Source organism: Rana temporaria, chromosome 7 (genome assembly GCF_905171775.1).
Source record: "Rana temporaria chromosome 7, aRanTem1.1, whole genome shotgun sequence".
Taxonomy (NCBI): domain Eukaryota; kingdom Metazoa; phylum Chordata; class Amphibia; order Anura; family Ranidae; genus Rana; species Rana temporaria.
Genome location: NC_053495.1, coordinates 94,230,300 through 94,247,990, shown reverse-complemented (window position 1 = coordinate 94,247,990; position 17,691 = coordinate 94,230,300). Strand labels below are relative to the sequence as shown.

Below are 17,691 nucleotides of genomic sequence, written 5' to 3'. Positions count from 1 at the left end.
TTATTCACAACCAACATTTGCTAAAAGTCACGACAGACTCCTAGAATCAGATATTTACTGCAGCTGCTTTCTGACACCTTGAGTTGTGCCGCGTACACACGATCAGAATTTCCGACAAATGTTCGATGGAAACTTGTTGTCGGAAATTCTGACCGTGTGTAGGCTCCTTCGGACATTTCCTGTCAGAATTTCCGACAACAAAAATTGAGAGCTGGTTCTCAAATCTTCCGACAACAATTTTTGTTGTCGGAAATTCCTATCGTGTGTACACAATTCCGACGCACAAAGTTCCATGCATGCTCGGAATCAAGCAGAAGAGCCGCACTGGCTATTGAATTTCATTTTTCTCGGCCCGTTGTATGTCATTGCGTTCTTGACGTTCTGAATTTCCAACATTTGTGTGACCGTGTGTATGCAAGACAAGTTTGAGCTAACATCCAACGGAAAAAAGTTCACGGTTTTGTTGTTTGAATGTCCGATCGTGTGTATGCGGCATTAGACTGGACCCATAGATGCTGGTATTCTCCACAGTGGCCGTTGCCCCACTCGGTGTCGTATTGTGTGTAGTGCATGAAAAGGGTTTTCTGTGTTTTGCTGGGTAGAGGCACCAAAGTTTGATTTTTTTTTTTTTTTACTTTTGAGCAGTAACTTATTTTCACTTACCTGGCAGCTGTGCTGTACTTTCTTGCTGCCATTTTAGCACACATCAATCGCTTTTTCCTTTCTTTAGAAATGTACTCTACGAAAAGGATTTTGCAGGTAAGGAAGAAATCTTAACCCCCCCCTTCCAACATGTTCCTTTGCTTCCATTCGCCTTTTCTTTTTCTTTTTTTCTATTTTTTAAGCCTCGCTTTTCTTCAGTGCAGAGGCCTATTTTTAAGGAAATGTTAGCTCCTGTACTGTCTCAGGTTTTTTAAAATCTCTTCATAGTACTTAAATTAGACATTTCAGTCTACCGCTTCTTGGATTGGAAGGCTCTTTTAAGATTTTCTCCCCCTTCAAAAATTTGTGATGGAATTTATCTAATTGACCTCTCTAGAACAGGGAGAATTTATGATCTTGGTGGACTTTTGAGATGTAGTCATGTCCCCGTCTATTTTCTTATCGTCAAGGTTTTCTGCACTTTTTGCTTGGGGAGAAACCCTTTCAGTATGTATCCTTTCTCTTTGGTAAGGGTACAGCTCTCAGGGTATTAAGGTACTTGCTCCAATGTCAGTGGTGCTGAGAACTAGGGGCATCTTGGTAATTGCCTTTATCGATTATCTTAATATCAATGCCCCATCATAGCAATGCAGTCTAATTGCACCAAATCCTTTGCAACCTTGAGGTGGCTGGTAAATGATCTGAGTTTCTCTGTAGTTCCACTGCAACAACTGGAAAACTTGGACCATTTCCTGGATACAGTCTTTTATTTTTATTTTTTCACAAAAGTAAAAAGTGGCACAGGATGATTCCTTCATAGTGAAGACTTTTACTTATTTCCATGTCAGGACACTCCAGAGGGACATGCCTCTCCCTGTGGAGGAATATGTCTTCTATTTTAAATCATCTCTGCTCTGGTAGCTCTAGTTGCTGATGGCGTCGCAGGTTCTAGCCCTTTAGTGGGAGATCCTCACGTATGATGTGCGCCTCCTTGTTTAGGGAGGTGTTCTTGGCTTCCTGTCAGTACATGGGTTGGTAGCTGCATGAGAACTTCAAGGTATCTATTAACATATTAGAGAGATGCTGCTCTTTTCCTTGTGGTGATCTCTGCTGTAAAGTGCAAGAGGCTGATACTAAGCTAAAGTCAGGTACTTGGACTGCTTACATTTAATGATGTTTTAAAAGAAAAGTTTGGCTTTTTTTTTTATTTTTAAGAAATCATATTTACCAGGTAAGACTGAGAACTGAGCGATCAAACACTGCAGTTCTCAGTGAGCAGAGAGCTGGTGACTTCCACTTTGAACTCCACAAAAGTGCAGCCAAATGAGTTTTGGATGTACTTCTCCTTTAACCACTTTCCGACTGTACTATAGCTGCGTGACGGCTACAGCACTGTCGTCCAGTTCTGGTACGCCGGCATATATGGTGACCTCCCATGATTGTATGCTCTGTGATTGCATTGTCCTCCTGACATTGCTGATTACAGATTGAGGTAAAGAGCCAATCCGCAGCTCTTTACCATGTGATCAGATGTGTCCAATAACAGCTGATCAGAGGTAAACAGAAGCCGGTTATTGGCACTCCTTTCCTCACGCTAACAGCATGATTAGAAGAGACACTAACCAGTTTGTGTAAAAAGGACATGTACACTGATCAGGGCACTGATCATCAGTGCTGTCCCACCAGTGCCCTCCAGTGCTGCCAATTAGTGCCTCCCCATCAGTGTGGCCTGTCGGTGCCCACCAGTGCCCCCTCATCAGCGCACATTAGTGAAAGAGAAAAATTGCTAAGGAGGCACTACCACTGGCTCCTGAGCAGGGTTGTCATCTGAAAACCCATGAAGTGCTGATGAGCTAAGCCTAATGCTCCGCTGCCTTAAGTGTCTCCTGTGAAATCAGGAAGTGAGGAGAGTGGTGCTGGAGCTGGGTGAGCGTTAGACAGGAGTGATTAGGACAATAGGTGGGGCATTTTCACCTTCATAAAGAAAATGCATGCAAATGACAATAAACAAGACTGTGTACATGGACACATAGGATAACATTGAATGTGTTCAGGGGCAGTTTAAAAAAGTGTCCAACTGCCTCTGAACGTGCGTTTACCAGCGTCCTATGTACATGGGGCCTTAGTAACAATGTTTCCTGTTAAAAGAAAATATCCGGGCAGTCTACTAAGTTTTTGACAGCTGAGTTGTGATAAAGTCTCTCCACTTGTTATATGAAAAAATCTGCATTGGAGATGATCAGGGGGTTGAATCGAGATCACGATTTTTTTTTTTTAATGATTAATTGTGCAGCTCTAACGTACAGGTACGCCGTTTCGCGCAGCCGGGCCGCCTTGCCGCAATAAATGTGCGGAAGACAGTCTGGACGTTGTTAAACCTTTCTTGAATGAGTGGTTTACCTAGACTCCTAATGTCTTCCTGCAATTCAAAATATTTGCCCACCTACACCCTGATGCTGAACCCAGTCTCTCCCTGCTCACCATCCTGAAATTACTAGGTAATTGGAACCCTGGCTTAAGGCCTTCTGCACATTGCTGCTCCTAAACTCACTTTTTTTTAGAGCTTTTGGCATTTTTTTTGCCAATGTCCCTGTACATAACGCTAATAAAAGCCATGCACTCAGTCTTTTTACCAGAGCTTAGAGGCAGTCAAAGCTCCTACTCCTGAACTGTTCCTACAGGGGGGGGGGGGGCCACCCGCCAGAATACTCCGATCAGCGTCATTGGCTAAGAGTGCTGATCAGGAGCCGGTTGTCTGCTGATATTTCAGCATGCTCGTCCAACAGAAGCCGGACAAACAGCCAGTGTTTTGTCAGATATGGCGTCCCATCAGAATTGGTAACGCAAGTGATGTTCCGTCGCCGCCATCTTGCTACACCCCCCCACTCCACAGTAACGATACACGAGAAGGGGGCAAGCGGACATCTTGTTACACCCATTTGCATTTCACTGTTATTTTTAACAGTAAACTGAGCTTATATGGTGAATTGGAGTATTTCAAAATCCGACTGACTGTTTGAATGTTGAATTTTAAAAGCAGCAGCAAACCAATCTCAGTTTTGCTAATGTGACAGAACACTGCTGCTTTTATAGTTCAACATGTAAGCAGTCAGAGGGATTTCTAAATACTGTTTTTCACCATATATGCTCTGTTTCCTGTGTGAAATGAAAAACTCTGGTGGGTTCACTTGCCCCCTTCTTGGTGTATCATTACTATCGAGGAGTACAGGGGTGTAGCAAGATGGTAACGGAAGCAACGTTCGGTTGCCGCCAATTCTGACGGGTCGCCTAATCTGACGAAACACCAGCTTCTGTCAGACCGGCTGCCATACACACGGGCCAAATGTCATCTCTCGGCATTTGACCCATGTGTAAACTGTATACAGTACCAGTACCAGAGTTAAGGCAGCCATCAGAAGGTTGGCTGCTTTAAAGCAGAGTTCCGCCTGGGGATTTTTTTTTTAAATCGACAGCTACAAATACTGTAGCTGCTGACTTTTAATATAACGACACTTACCTGTCTTACCTGTTGGCACCCGAAGCTTACCCGTCCATCAACTCTAGGTGCAGGTGCCGGCATCCTTATTAAGGGATACAGGAAGTGAAGCCTTGCAGCTTCACAGCCTGTTTCCTACTGAGCATGGGCGAGTCGCGCTACGCTTTCTGAATGGTCCCTGCTGTCTTCTGGGACCTGTCTCTCCTAGAAGGCAGCGGGGGGAGGAGGAGAGCCCAGACATTGTGTAGATCGCCGCACAAGGAGAGATCTTTCCCTGGAACTGGAAGCAGATCTGCGGAAGTTCCATTTCTGGGTGGAACTCCGCTTTAACTCGGGCTATCTTTGTTGTAATTGGTAGAATTGATCAGCAGATTTGCCCGAACACCGATTACTTCTACCTTAAGCAGTGAGATTTCATTGGGTTATAATAATCTTGTTTTCAGTCCTTTGCCATGAGCAGTCACTGGCATCACTGGCTTCTTAATATTCTTTGAATCCAGGACAGACTTTCTGCTGAAATGGTGATCTGTTTTTAGCTTTTGGCAGAATTATGGGATGAATGTAGTTTGTCAGAATGATAAGGAAATGGATAATATTTGGAATTATAAAATTAAGTAGAACCTCACGCAAACTATTAAGTGCCACTCCTTTCTACCCCTCCACCCACCTCAGCCTCAAGCCCAGTTGCAGCTTTTTTGGGAGGAGGAAGTGAGTACTTTCATTGGGAAAATGCAAAGTGTTCTCTGAATGGCACCTGTTCTGAGTAACCGTGGTAACGTTTTACAGAAAAAGGCCAGTCCTGTGTTTTGAACACTTATAATAGGTTGGCGGAACATGTGCTTTTGTCACTGTTACTCCTAACACCTTGAATTTATTTATAGCCTACTCCTATTATTCTCAACAATTTTGAAGTCGATAAAACAACCCAGTAAAGATCACTACACATTTGCCTCTTGCCCTCTGTGACACGTAGTCATTATATCCTGTGAGTAGGTAATGCTGTGTCACACATTTCATAGAGTCTGTCTTCTGAGCTTCAGAGGAGCTGAGAGGAGTTTCAGGACATGGAGTCGGTGCTTGCAGGTATCAAGGGATATGTACTCATTAGAAAGTAAACCAAAGGTATGAACAGAGGAGAACCTTTAAAGCACACAGGCAGTCCAGGAAATTGTTGAAAGAAATGGCCAGCAGACAGAGCAATCGCAGCATGGAAGGAGATTTTCCAAGTAAGCTTTTATTGGATTGTCAAAAATAACTATTATTTGCATTAATACAATCGTTTTTTAAGTGTATTCTGTGACAGTAGAATTCCTTTTTAAAGTGGTTCATGCTGATTAACGTCTGTTTTTTAAGAATCAGAAGATCCTATTTTCTCAAACCACTAATTGTTAAGGACAGCAGGGAGGGTACTCGCTTCCTCTAGATGCCCTTTTCAGCACCTACCTGCATGTGTTTTTTTATTTATTTATTTTTTAATCCTTTTCTAAAATATAATATACAGTATATAACAAACCAAAAAATCACGGTTGCTGGGATATTTTTCACAAGCTATATAAAAGTGTTTGACATTCTTGGGCATATTTGTTAATCATTGAGTCTGTATAAGTTGCAACAAACATACATTTTTATTTTTCCCAGGTAATAAACAATGCATGTGCTACTCAAGCAATTGTCAGCATTTTGTTGAATACAAACCATCTTGATGTACACTTGGGAGAAACACTCACAGAATTTAAAGAGTTTACCCAAAGTTTTGATGCTGCAGTAAGTACCTGATTATCTTTTTTTTTTTTTTTTTTTTATGCTTCATAATATAATTTTATTTCTGCTTTATTAATGTGCATCTATACTGTACATAACAAAAAGAAAATCCCATATTACTGTGGCTCATCTAAAGAGTGCACAGATGTAGCAAGCTGTCTTTCTCTCAAACTTTGGACAGATTTGTATAAGGTTTTAAAGTTTTGTCTTTGATAGATTTCCAAGCTGGCTATACAAATTATAATATGACTATAAAATCTCTGCAGACCTTTTTTTTTTTTTTTTTTTTTTTTAAGATGTACATACTGTACTATATATTAAGCAGACCTACCTAAAGAATCCACCACTACCTGGTTGCTGGGAAAATTTATGGAGACTGAACAGTCTCTTGTATGCATGGCTATCTCAAGAAAAAAAAAATAGAACATTTGCACACGGGCACAATTTTTATCTATTGCTGTGAACATACATCGTGCATTCAAAGGAGCCATCCATGCAAGTGAAACATGCCATTGTAAGGCTTAAAAAAGGAAACCAATCCATCAGAGATATAACGGCAACATTACGAGTGTCCAAATCAACAGTTTGGTACATTCTGAGGAAAGAAGAATGTAGACAACAGTGGTGGATGATCGCAGGATCCTCTATAGCATGGGTGCTCAACCTGTGGCTCTCCAGCTGTTGCAAAACTACAATTCCCATAATGCCTCAGCCTTTGGGAGACATGCTTGTACCTGTCAGCGGCTTGCAATGCCTCATGGGAATTGTAGTTCCGCAACAGCTGGAGAGCCACAGGTTGAGCACCCATGCTCTATAGGGTAAAGAAAAAATCATTCACAACACCCAGACAAGTGAAGGACACTTTTAGAATCAAAAGCCAGACCAGTTCTAGAAATGTTTTCTTTGGATGGGTGAAACTAAGATTAATCTGTTCCAGAATGAGGGGAAGAAAAAAAGTGTAGAAAAACTCATGATCCAAAGCACACAAGGTAATCTGTAAAACATGGAGCTGCCTTTAGAGCCTGGCAAAGCATCAGCAAGGTGGAAACAGTCTTCGGTACTGTCCACGGGTTCCAGACTTCAGGTAGTCATTGCCAGTAAAGGATTCTCAACAAAATATTCCAATTTTACTTTTTTTTTTTTTTTTGAGAGAGAGAGAATTATATTCATTTGTCCAATTACATTTGAGTCCCTGAAAATGTGGGGGGCTCTGTGTATAAAAATGGTTGCAGTTTACTAAAATTTGTACTTGATATTTATGTTCAACCCCTTGAATTTAAAGCGGAGGTTCACCCTAAAACAATTATATACCATTCCATCCAGCATACTGCCGACATGTACAGTATGCTGTGTGTGTTATTTTTTTTTTTTCGCTGTACATACCGGTTTATACTTCTTTTTTTTCTGACTCCCGCTGGGAATAGGCGTTCCTATGAAGAGGCGTAGATGTTGACGTGCGTATTAGGGGCGTCACGCGTTCCAAAAATAGCCGGACTGGGACTCGGCTCTATACAGCGCCGTATATAGCCGAGTCCCAGTTCGGCTATTTTCGGAACGCGTGACGCGCCTTTTCATAGGAACGCCTATTCCCTGCGGGAGTCAGAAAATAAATGGAAGTATAAAACGGTATGTACAGCGGAAAAAAAAAAAAACAGCATACTGTACATGTCGACAGTATGCTGGATGGAATGGTATATAATTGTTTTAGGGTGAACCTCTGCTTTAAAGCTGAAAATCTTCACTTCAAATTCATTTGGATTGGTTTGTTTTAATTTTTTTCCATTGGCATACAGAGCCAAAAGTATGAAAATTGTGCCTATGTCCAAATGTATATGGACCTAACTGTATATACTTAGTTTAAGACCATGTAGATAAAGTCAGGTGATTGTTGTGCTGTGTTATCTGCAGGGACATCTAATTTAAGAAGTGCCGAGAAGACATGTGTTTTTTTTTTTTTTTTTTTTTTTATATTTTATGCATTTTAAAATAGGGTTGTCCAGATACCACTTTTTTAAGACCGAGTACAAGTACCGATACTTTTTTTTCAAGTACTCGCCGATACCGAATACCAATACTTTTTTTTAATCTCATGTGACAGCGGCACATGTGTCAGTATTTTTTATTTTTTTATTTTATTTATAATGCTTTTTTTTTTAAGGGGGTGGGGGGGGTGGACCGTGTCAGTGTGTTTTTCTCTTTCGTTCATGGACGGACACAACAGCATTGACCTTGGGGTTATGTACCTTCGCTCTAGGAGAGACTAGGCAGAACAATATAGGTTGCCGTGTGTCACTGGGGCTTCACTCTGTATGTTTAAAAAAAAAAACGCAGTTTCGGCGCCATTTTGCCGGTGACCGGCTGTGTTTTATGGCACAGTTGTAATGACGGCGGCCATTTTCTCGAAGCCCGCAGGCTGTTTTTTTTGTATGTCGGCGGCCATCTTGGTACAGCTCTTGGCCTCTAGTGGCTTGAATAACGGCACTGATGGCCTAAGCACACTTTCCTGAGGGATGGCGCAGCACAAGACAGCGTTTTAGCTTCTCAGCAGCGGCAGTCTGGTTGGGCGGTGAGTCCTCCGGGGGGGGGGGGGTTCCCTGCTCTCTGTAGCGGCTGGGAGGGTGTCCTGTGGTCCTGCCTGGCAGTACTAGCATGGCAGTTGCAGTGACTCTCACTGACATGCCGGTGTTAACCCTTAGTGTCCCTGTGGCCTCTGTGGATGCTGTGATGGCAGTCCGAGGCATTTGTGGTCAGTATGGAAGTGGTGGGGGGAAAAAGGGGGGTAACAAAGCGTCCCCCCCTCTGCCTTCTTCTGGGATGTTTTTTGACACGGATTCAGGCCTCGCTGCGGCGTCCGGCTCTTGTTCAGTTTTTGTCAGATACTGCAGGCCTAAGCCCACATGGACAGTGAGGATGACTCTGCTGCAGGGTCAGCGCATGATTGTGCGTTTGGGGCTCTTGGCACTGCGGTGCGGGTTACTCCAGCACTTGAGGATTTGGCGGAGGCATCAGTGATGCCAGTCTCTTTTGGGTCCAGCAGCCGCCCGCACCGCAAAATGTTTTCCTTGTGTTCCATATCTGGACTGTTATGCAAGGAATGGGATCGGTCGCAGGAAGTTTTTGGCAGTACCAAAATGCTTTGCGGTCCGTTACCCTTTTGAGGATTTCCTATAAGAGTGGGTATCTCCTCCGTCAGTGGACCCCCCTGTATCCAGGCTGGGAAGCTTGTTTTGGAACAAGGCTGCCAAGTTACCTCTGGAAGGGGCTTCCGCCTTAAGGACCCCGCAGATAGGAGAGCTGTGGCCCGCTCCATATTCACAGTGGTGGGGCCGGTGGTGAGACCGGTTTTGGCCAGGTCTCTGGTGTCGCAGACACTTACCGAACGGGCCAAGTCCCTGGTGCGGGAGCTAGAGGTGCAGAATGCTTCTGAGACCTGTGTGGACCTGACCGACAAGTTGGTACAAGGTCTAAAATGTGTCTGTGTGTCGGCCCTGGATGTGCTCCCCCCTGCTATCCAGGGCCTCCGCGGTGGTACTGCCCCGCCTTGTATGGCTAAAGGTTGGTCTGCGGACCAGTCCTCTAAGAAGTCCCTGGTGGACTTACCCTGTGAGGGTGAACGGCTTTTTGGGGTGTCCCTGGATGACATCATAAAAGATGCCACGGGCGGTAAGAGCACTCTGCTCCCGCAATCTGGGAAAGGTAAGGTGCCTCGCCGTAGGCAAGGGCCCTCATTTACTAACCCCAAACGGTTTTGTTTTTGCCCGCCAAGTGCGTCCACTGGGCTGTTTTGACAGCATGGAGTGGATCAGGCTCTCGCCTTAAGTACGGTGAAGAGCCAAGTCTCGGTTCTAGCTGTCTACTTTCAGCGACCCTTGGCCGCGCACTCCTTTGTGCGTGCGTTTGTGCAGGGGGTCAGGCATGTTGCTCCGCCTGTGCGTCCTCCACTGCCTCCTTGAGACTTGGACTTGGTTCTTTCGGCGCTTCAAGAAGCTCCGTTGGAGGACATTCGGAGGATTCTGTTGACTCTGTCCCAGTAGGTGTTTTTTTCTGGGGTAATTACCTCGGTCAGACGAGTTTCTGAACTGGCGGCCTTGTCTTGCAAGGCTCCCTACTTAGTCATCCATAAGGATAAGGTGGTGCTGCGGCCGCAGCAATCATTCCTTCCAAAGGTGGTTTCGGCGTTTCACAATAATGAGGACATTGTTCTCCATCCTTATGTCCTCGGCCGAAAAACCTGAAGGAGGCCACTTTGCATTCCTTGGATGTGGTTCGAGCCCTATGGGTGTACTTGTCTGCTATGGCTCCGTTTCGGAGGTCGGACTCACCGTTCGTCTCGGTGACTGGTCATATAAAAAGGCCTGGCGGTCTCGTCGGCCACCATTTCTAGGTGGTTCAGACAGGTCATGCTCCAGGCCTATGCCCTACAGGGGCGAGCGCCTCCCTTTCAGGTCACGGCGCGTTCGACCAGGGCGATTGGTGCCTCTTGGGTTTTCCGTCATCAAGCGTCTGTCTTGCAGGTTTGCAAGGCAGCGACTTGGTCGTTAATCCACACCTTTTCAAACTTTTACAAGGTGGATGTGAGGGCTTCTTGCGGCCAAAGGAGGCATCTGAAGGTTTTACAGGCGGCAGTTTAAGCTTGAAGTTCCTCCGTTGAGGAACTCTGGTTTGTTTGGGGTGAAACCTGGTGTGCTGTGTTTTTTCCCACCCCTCGAAATTTTTAACACTGCTTGGGGACGTCCCCAAGGTCAATGCTGCTGTGTCCGTCCATGAACGAAAGAGAAAATAGGATTTTTGTACTCGCCGTAAAATCCATTTCTCTGAGTTCATGGACGGACACAGCACCCACCCCTCTTTTGTTTGTACTGCTTGTCTACGAACTGAGGCTGGATGCTTCCAGAGAGTGGGATGTACCTGGGGGACACGCCCCCTGGGAGGTGCTGTACTGAGAAGTGTTTTAACACTTAAAGTGCTGTTTTTTTGTACTGCCTAGTCGCTCCTAGAGCGAAGGTACATAACCCTAAGGTCAATGCTGCTGTGTCTGTCCATGAACTCAGAGAAATGGATTTTACGGTGAGTACAAAAATCCTATTTTTCTACAATAATTTTTTTATACTTTTGTTTTTTTATTCTTTATTTTTTTTATTTTTTTTTTCAGCCCTGTTGGGGGGGGCTTTGGTGAGATATTGGGGGTCTTGACAGACCTCTGACATCTTCCCTTTGAGACAGAGAAAGGGACTAGGGACACATGTTCCCCGTCCCTTTCTCAGCAGCATTAGCTGCGCTGAAAATGAATGCAGAGAAGACAGCGTCTTCTCTTCATTCATAAACTGAAACATTGTAATCACAGTTTACAATGTTTCAGTTATGTGAATAGACAGAGTCAGTGATCACTGACTCTGTCCATTAGGAGCAGTAAGGAGCCGGATTTACCGGCTCCTACCCCGCTCTCCATCCTGACATTTCCAGGGGGGTGGAGGAGGAGCATGGAAGGGGAGAGAAACACGGCGGGATACACGGCGGGAGGGAGACGGACTGCAGCAAAACGGAGGGGGGCTGGATGAGGACACGGGACAGTCAGCGGTGATCGTGTGTGGGGGAGTTACAAGCACAGATCACAGCTGATTTTAAAGTAGCTGAAAGCCGCGGGGGGGGGGGGGGGGGGGACTGTCGAGAGAAGCAGAGAAATTCAATTTTAAATCTATACAGCGGTGATCGGTGCTTGCAACTTCCCCACGCACTGATCACCGCTGACAGTACAAGTATCGGGTGAAGCATCGGGAGCATTTGCCCGAGTACAAGTACTCGGGCAAATGCTTGGAATCAGTCCCGATACGATACTAGTATCGGTATCGAGACAACCCTAATTTAAAAGAATCTGAAGTTTTGGTCAAAAGGTCTGGCAGTCACAACTCTGATTACCTTACACACTAGATTCTCAGAGTCATATTAAATAAACTGTAACCTTTTAAATTCATTGGCACTACCTATTTAGTTCACTAGTGTCGCTGACAAGACCATAAGCAAAAGGATGATATGATTTATTATGTCACTTTAGAGTTGTCTGTTCTTTCAGATAGGTTGAAGACCTCATTTATAGCTTATCTTTAGATTTTCTATATAATTTAATTTGTGGGCTGTCTCCGAAGAAACTCCTGTTTTGGGACACAGTCCTGTGGAAGTCTGTGGGGTTCTACAGTGGCAGTGGACGGACACGGCTCTTTTAAATCTTGACATTTGGGTTATGTTCCTGTTCATAGGAGAGGACTCGGCAGAACATGTTTTTTATCTTTAAAACATGTAACTTTTTAACAGAGTTGAACAGCCCCGCACAGGGGGCGGTCCCTCCGGTCACAACCCCTTAGCATGCAGCTCCAGTTTTTTTTTTCCTGCCTAGCAGAGGAGAAGGATGTGGCTCCCTTTTGGGCCCAGAGTCCTTGAAGACCTTTTTAATTTTATTTTTGTGATTCTTCTATTCACTGCCGGCTAGGTGGCAGGCTGGATATTATAGATCCTTGTAGTCTCCCCAGTCTGGCCATTGAGCGTGAGCAGTCCTTGGCTATGCGCTGGGTCGGCCACGACATACCCCATGGCTCCAGGGGTGGCCGGTGAGCATATGCTCCAGGGTCCACATATGACTGGGCTTCTGTTGTCTCGCTCACAGTGGACCGGGCCGACAGCTACTCCGTACCATCGGTTGTGGGTCCGTCAGGGACGTGCCAGCAAGGACGGGTAAGTACGGTTCCTCCTGCCTCGGCAGGATGGAACAGCTGGGCATTCCCAGGATTAAGGGGTTCTCCTGTCCTCCCTTTCCCTGCTCTGTCGCCCTTTTCCCTCCTGCCCTAGGGCCCGCTGCGACCGTGGTGTACCTGTGGGGGGGCTCCAGGTCCCTGTGGGGCGCTGGTGTCCGCTTTCTGTGAGGGGGGGTCTGTCTCCTGGGAAGTCGCTGCACGGCCTTCTTGTCCACATCCTGGGGATTGGGCGCCATTTTTTTGAAGCGCCAACGCCATTTTTAGTGTACTTGCTTTCTCTATTAAAAATTTCCAATGGGGTCCATTTTGTCGCGGCCGTGCTGTGGCGCAGGTTGTATTGTGGGTGGCCATTTTCTTGTGGTCCGAGACCTTTTATCTGAGGCGCCTGGCGGACATTTTGGAGTGGGTTTTGGCCTCTAGCACTGACTTTCACAGCTCATTCTCCACAGTTTTTACCTCACACACACACGCGCTGTGTATACAGGGAAGCGGTGCTGAGTGGTCTCCCTCTGGGTGGTGAGTCCCCTGGTTAACCCCCCCCCCCCCCCCGGTCGGTGCAGCAAGGAGGGTGGACTTAAGGGTTTTTCACTTAGTCCCTGAGGACTAAGTGAAACTGAGCTGCAGGGTGAGGGGTTATGACCGTAGGGACCACCCCCTGGGCGGGGCTGTTCAACTCTGTTAAAGTTACATGTATTAAGATAAAAAAACATGTTCTGCCTAGTCCTCTCCTATGAACATAACCCAAATGTCAATATTTAAGGAGCTGTGTCCGTCCATAGACGAGAGAGAAGGATTTTACGGTGAGTACAAAAAAATCCTATTTTTAATCTTAGTTGAAACATTAAATGTTTTCTTCAAATGTGTGAGCAAGATTCAAGGGGGTTCAGAGACTCTATAGAGCACAAGTGACCTGAGTGTTGCACTTTTATTGTCTTTCAGATGAAAGGATTGGCATTGAGCAACTCAGAAGTGATCCGACAAGTGCATAATAGTTTTGCAAGGTACTTCCTTATGTTTATAATTTTAATGTGGACCTTTTTAGATGGGAATTTGCTTTTTCACATTTATTAAATTTTTTTAAATATTTACATTGTTAAAAATGCTTGGAGTTCGAGTGGAATTCCAAGTCAACAGTAAGAGCCCATTCACACAGGGGCAACACGACTTTGGGAGGCAACTTGGACACGACTTGAGTATGAATCATCAGGCAACTTACAAGGCAACTTCAAGTTGCCTCCAGGACAGGAGGCTTTCCAGTGGCCAATCAAACAACAATCAGCTCTGTGGGGGGACGGGTTTGGCTGAGAATTGTATGTTATCTTTCTGTATTGTTGCTTCAGTTAAGACAGTGATCCGACTTCTGAGGCCACTTCCATTGAAATCAATGGGTACAAGTTGCCTAGAAGTCGGATTGAAGTGGTACAGGAACCTTTTCTGAAGTCAGAGCGACTTCAGTAGTGTACATTAAGACGGCTCCCATTCACTTCCATTCATTTTTTCTCGACCGCGCGACATGAAGTCGGATCCCAGGTCGCCCCAGTGTGAACCGGCTCTTAAAGGGCAGGTGTACTTTTAACAACTTTTGTCAACTCGCTGAACCCCAAACTGAACTGTACTACTTGTTCATCCCTCAGCTGCTTATTTACCACAATTTCAGATGCTCTTTACATTGATAATATCCAATGGAGCCATGGGGAATAACAGATGAGTCGGCATGGATGATACTCACCCCAGTCTGTTGTAGTAAACTAGGGTGTTTGAGTGGTGGTGTAATTGCATTGAAGGTCAAAAAAGCACTAAAGCATACTTTCGATTTTGAAATTTTCCATCTGTGTTCCTCACAGCCCCTAAGGCAAGATGCAACATTTTAATCCCGAGGCAGTTTGATTTGCTATAAAGTTGGAAAAGTGAAATCTCATTTGGTTGAATTATACATACTTAATGTGATGATAAACCCTCAAACCCTCAGTTTTTTCACCACTTTCATCAACTGATTTAATCCCCTACGGAGTATCTGACATCTTCACATTTTAATCCTTGCCTGTGTTCCTGTTTCAGCTGGTGCCATCACCACTGCCCCAGGTTTCCTGTTTCATGGTGGCTTCTTTCTCTTGCCAGAATACTATGGCGCCACTTTTGCATGCAGGGATTAGAGTTGTGTCTACTTACACCAGTGGTGCCCAGCCGCTGGCCCTTGGATACGACCTGCGACCTCCTGCTTTGGGATGACGGGTTGGGAGGCCCAGATCATGGGTTTCTGACCCGTCATCCCAGAGCATCAGTGTTCTGAATGGAGCCGGTGCTAGAGTAAGTACGGCTGCGGAGAGAGCAGGGACACATAAATTGATGCTTCCAGAATTTGCACCAACTCCTGTCAGAGGGAGTCCTACCAATTGCACTCTGCCTGGGACAGCAACAGCCGGCAATACCTGTAGCAAGGGAGATTCCTGAATAAAAGTAAATAATAATAATATTATTATTAAAGGTCAGTTTTGTTTCTAAAATCACTGTGTGTGTGTGTGTGTGTGTGTGTGTGTGTGTGTGTGTGTGTTTTTCTTTTTAATTTTCTGCAGTGGTTTCTGGGCAATAGACTTCTGCTATACTTTCAGAAAGTGCACCACACCTGCAGTCTATAATGGGAGTCTACGGCAAAGTGCGGCCAACGCACAGTAAAGCCACAGAGCGGACACCTGTCATCTGCTCATTGTGGCCTGGAACTGGTTACCAAGTTGCCTAAGTGGCCCTCGCTCTTTAAAAGGATGGGCACCCCATCAATAGGAACACACTGCCCCTTAGCCTAGCATGGCATGGCACTTCCCTGCTCCTCTTCTCCTTTCCTAACTAACAGACTGACTTGAGACTGCACCGTTCACTGGTAACTTTTGCCTGTAAAGACTAGAGTTCAAGGAAATGGTACTGAGAGCGCAGGAGCCAGCAGCACTGAATGTTGTAAATGGCTGACGTGCTTGGGTAAGATTTTACCAGATAGTTTACTAGGCAATATTTATTTTGTTGTACACAATGTGGTAAGCTCAAAAATAAGTGTTTTTTAACCTAGATAGGTTCTAACATTAGTTACTCCACCAGAAACTGATTTTTCATGTAAACGCTTTAAAATTGCCAAATCCTTTTTTTTTTGCAGAGACCCTAAAGAATAAAATGGTGGTTGTTGCAATATTTTATGTATTTGCTCAGCGGTTTTTCAAACACGATTTAAAAAAAAAAAAAATACACTTTAATTAATAAAATAAATAAACAAAGTTAGCCGCATTTTTTTGTATAATGTGAAAAAAGATGTTGCACCGTGAGAATCGTGATCTTTATTCTAAGCGAAAAAATTGTGATTCTCATTTTAGCCAGAATCGTGCAGCTCTAATGTGAGGTATTGCCGCAAAAAACGTTGGAGCGAGAGCAATAATTCTAATATGTTTAGCCCTAGACCTCCTCTGTAACTTAAAGCGTTGCCTATGGGGATTTTTAAGTACCGAAGTTTGGTGCCATTCCACGAGCGTGTGCAATTTTCAAAGCATGAAAAGTGTATCTACTCTGTGTAACTTCATCTTTCACATTATGCACACAAATTGGGCTAACTTTACTGATTTGTGTGTGTTTGTTTTTAAAGCATAAAACAGTGTTTGTTTGTTTTTTTTTTGTTTTTTTTTTCCTGCGTAAATACCGTGCGAGATAAAATGTTGCAATGACCGCCATTGTATTCTATAGGGTCTCTGCTAAAAAAAACATACATAATGTTTAGGGGTTCTATGTAGTTTTCCAGCAAAAAAATAAAAAATTTACATGAAGGAAAAAAATGTCAGCATTTGGCCTGTGTGGCAATTGTTTGCTTAAAAAAAAAAATTTTTTTTTTAAAGTGGTTGTAAGCCCTTTACAACCACTTTATGCTACAGGTAAGCTTATAATAAGGCTTACCTGCAGCTATCCAGGATATCTCCTGAACCTGCATGGTTTAGGAGATATCCCCTGTCCCCTGCATATGCCAATGTCATCGGCACATGAGTAGTAGAGCAAACTGAAGCAATGGAACGTGTATGCCATTGCTTCAGTCAGTGTGCAGTTACCCATGGTTCATGCGTGGGAGTGGCGTCATCGAGGCTCTGGCCAACCGCAGCGCCGGTGCCGCAATACCCAGAAGTAACCCCCGGGAGAGATGTCGCCGGCCGGAGGGGGGTACGAGGAGTAAGTAATTCATAATGAGCTACTATGCATACTAGCTCATTATGCCTTTGTCTTGCAAGATAGAATATTTTTTTTATATATATAGATAGAGATAGAGATAGAGATAGAGATAGAGATAGAGATAGAGATATATATATATATATATATATCTCACACATATATGTGTATACATACAACCATTTTAATATCATTTACCTTGCTATATTCTGACAAAGGAACATGTGAGATGTTGTTGCACATGGAAGAGTTGCTACACTGAGTCTTCAGTGGTTTGACATAGTGGCAAGTTATCGCCTTCTGAGATGCCATATTGTGACACACCCTAGTTTGTTAGAAATTACATTATAAAAAAAAATGCTTCTATTTTTGAATGTCCTAACATTCTGATTTACAAAGCATTAAAGGGGGGGAAAAGGTATATCAATTGCCTAAATATTTGTTTTCCTTTTAATTTTAGGCAGCAGATGTTTGAGTTTGATGCAAAGTCTACGGCAAAAGACGACGATGCTTTTCATTTCGTAAGTTATGTTCCAGTCAATGGGAGACTTTATGAGCTAGATGGCTTGAGAGATGGACCTATTGACCTAGGTAAGTATTTTCTATGTTCAAAGTATATTTTTAGTTGGACTTCAATGTATTTTCTATTTATTGGGCATTTGATGTAACAATAACTTCATAACCAATTAGAGTGTACCAATATATGACCGTCTTATCCTGTATTTACATGTAACTTCTTTCTTCAAAACAACTCTATTGTGAAAAATAAATCTATAAATAAGAGGTATGCCCTGGTTCTCCACTTTTCACCATGGTTCAATCAGCCAGCTTCTACTTCGCCGCAGGAAGTGACCA

The 17,691-nt window shown here is 44.2% G+C and overlaps 1 protein-coding gene across 2 annotated transcripts in view; it reads left to right on the top strand.

Annotated features, from left to right (window-relative positions):
• The window catches only part of UCHL5 (ubiquitin C-terminal hydrolase L5), a 92,997-nt gene that overhangs the window by 12,173 nt on the left and 63,133 nt on the right, over positions 1-17,691 (top strand). For both annotated transcript variants that reach the window (XM_040359675.1, XM_040359676.1), the window contains exons 4-6: positions 5,777-5,902; positions 13,585-13,646; positions 17,297-17,427. In XM_040359675.1, coding sequence (XP_040215609.1) covers positions 5,777-5,902; positions 13,585-13,646; positions 17,297-17,427 — 319 coding nt within the window. The remainder of the gene's footprint in view (positions 1-5,776; positions 5,903-13,584; positions 13,647-17,296; positions 17,428-17,691) is intronic.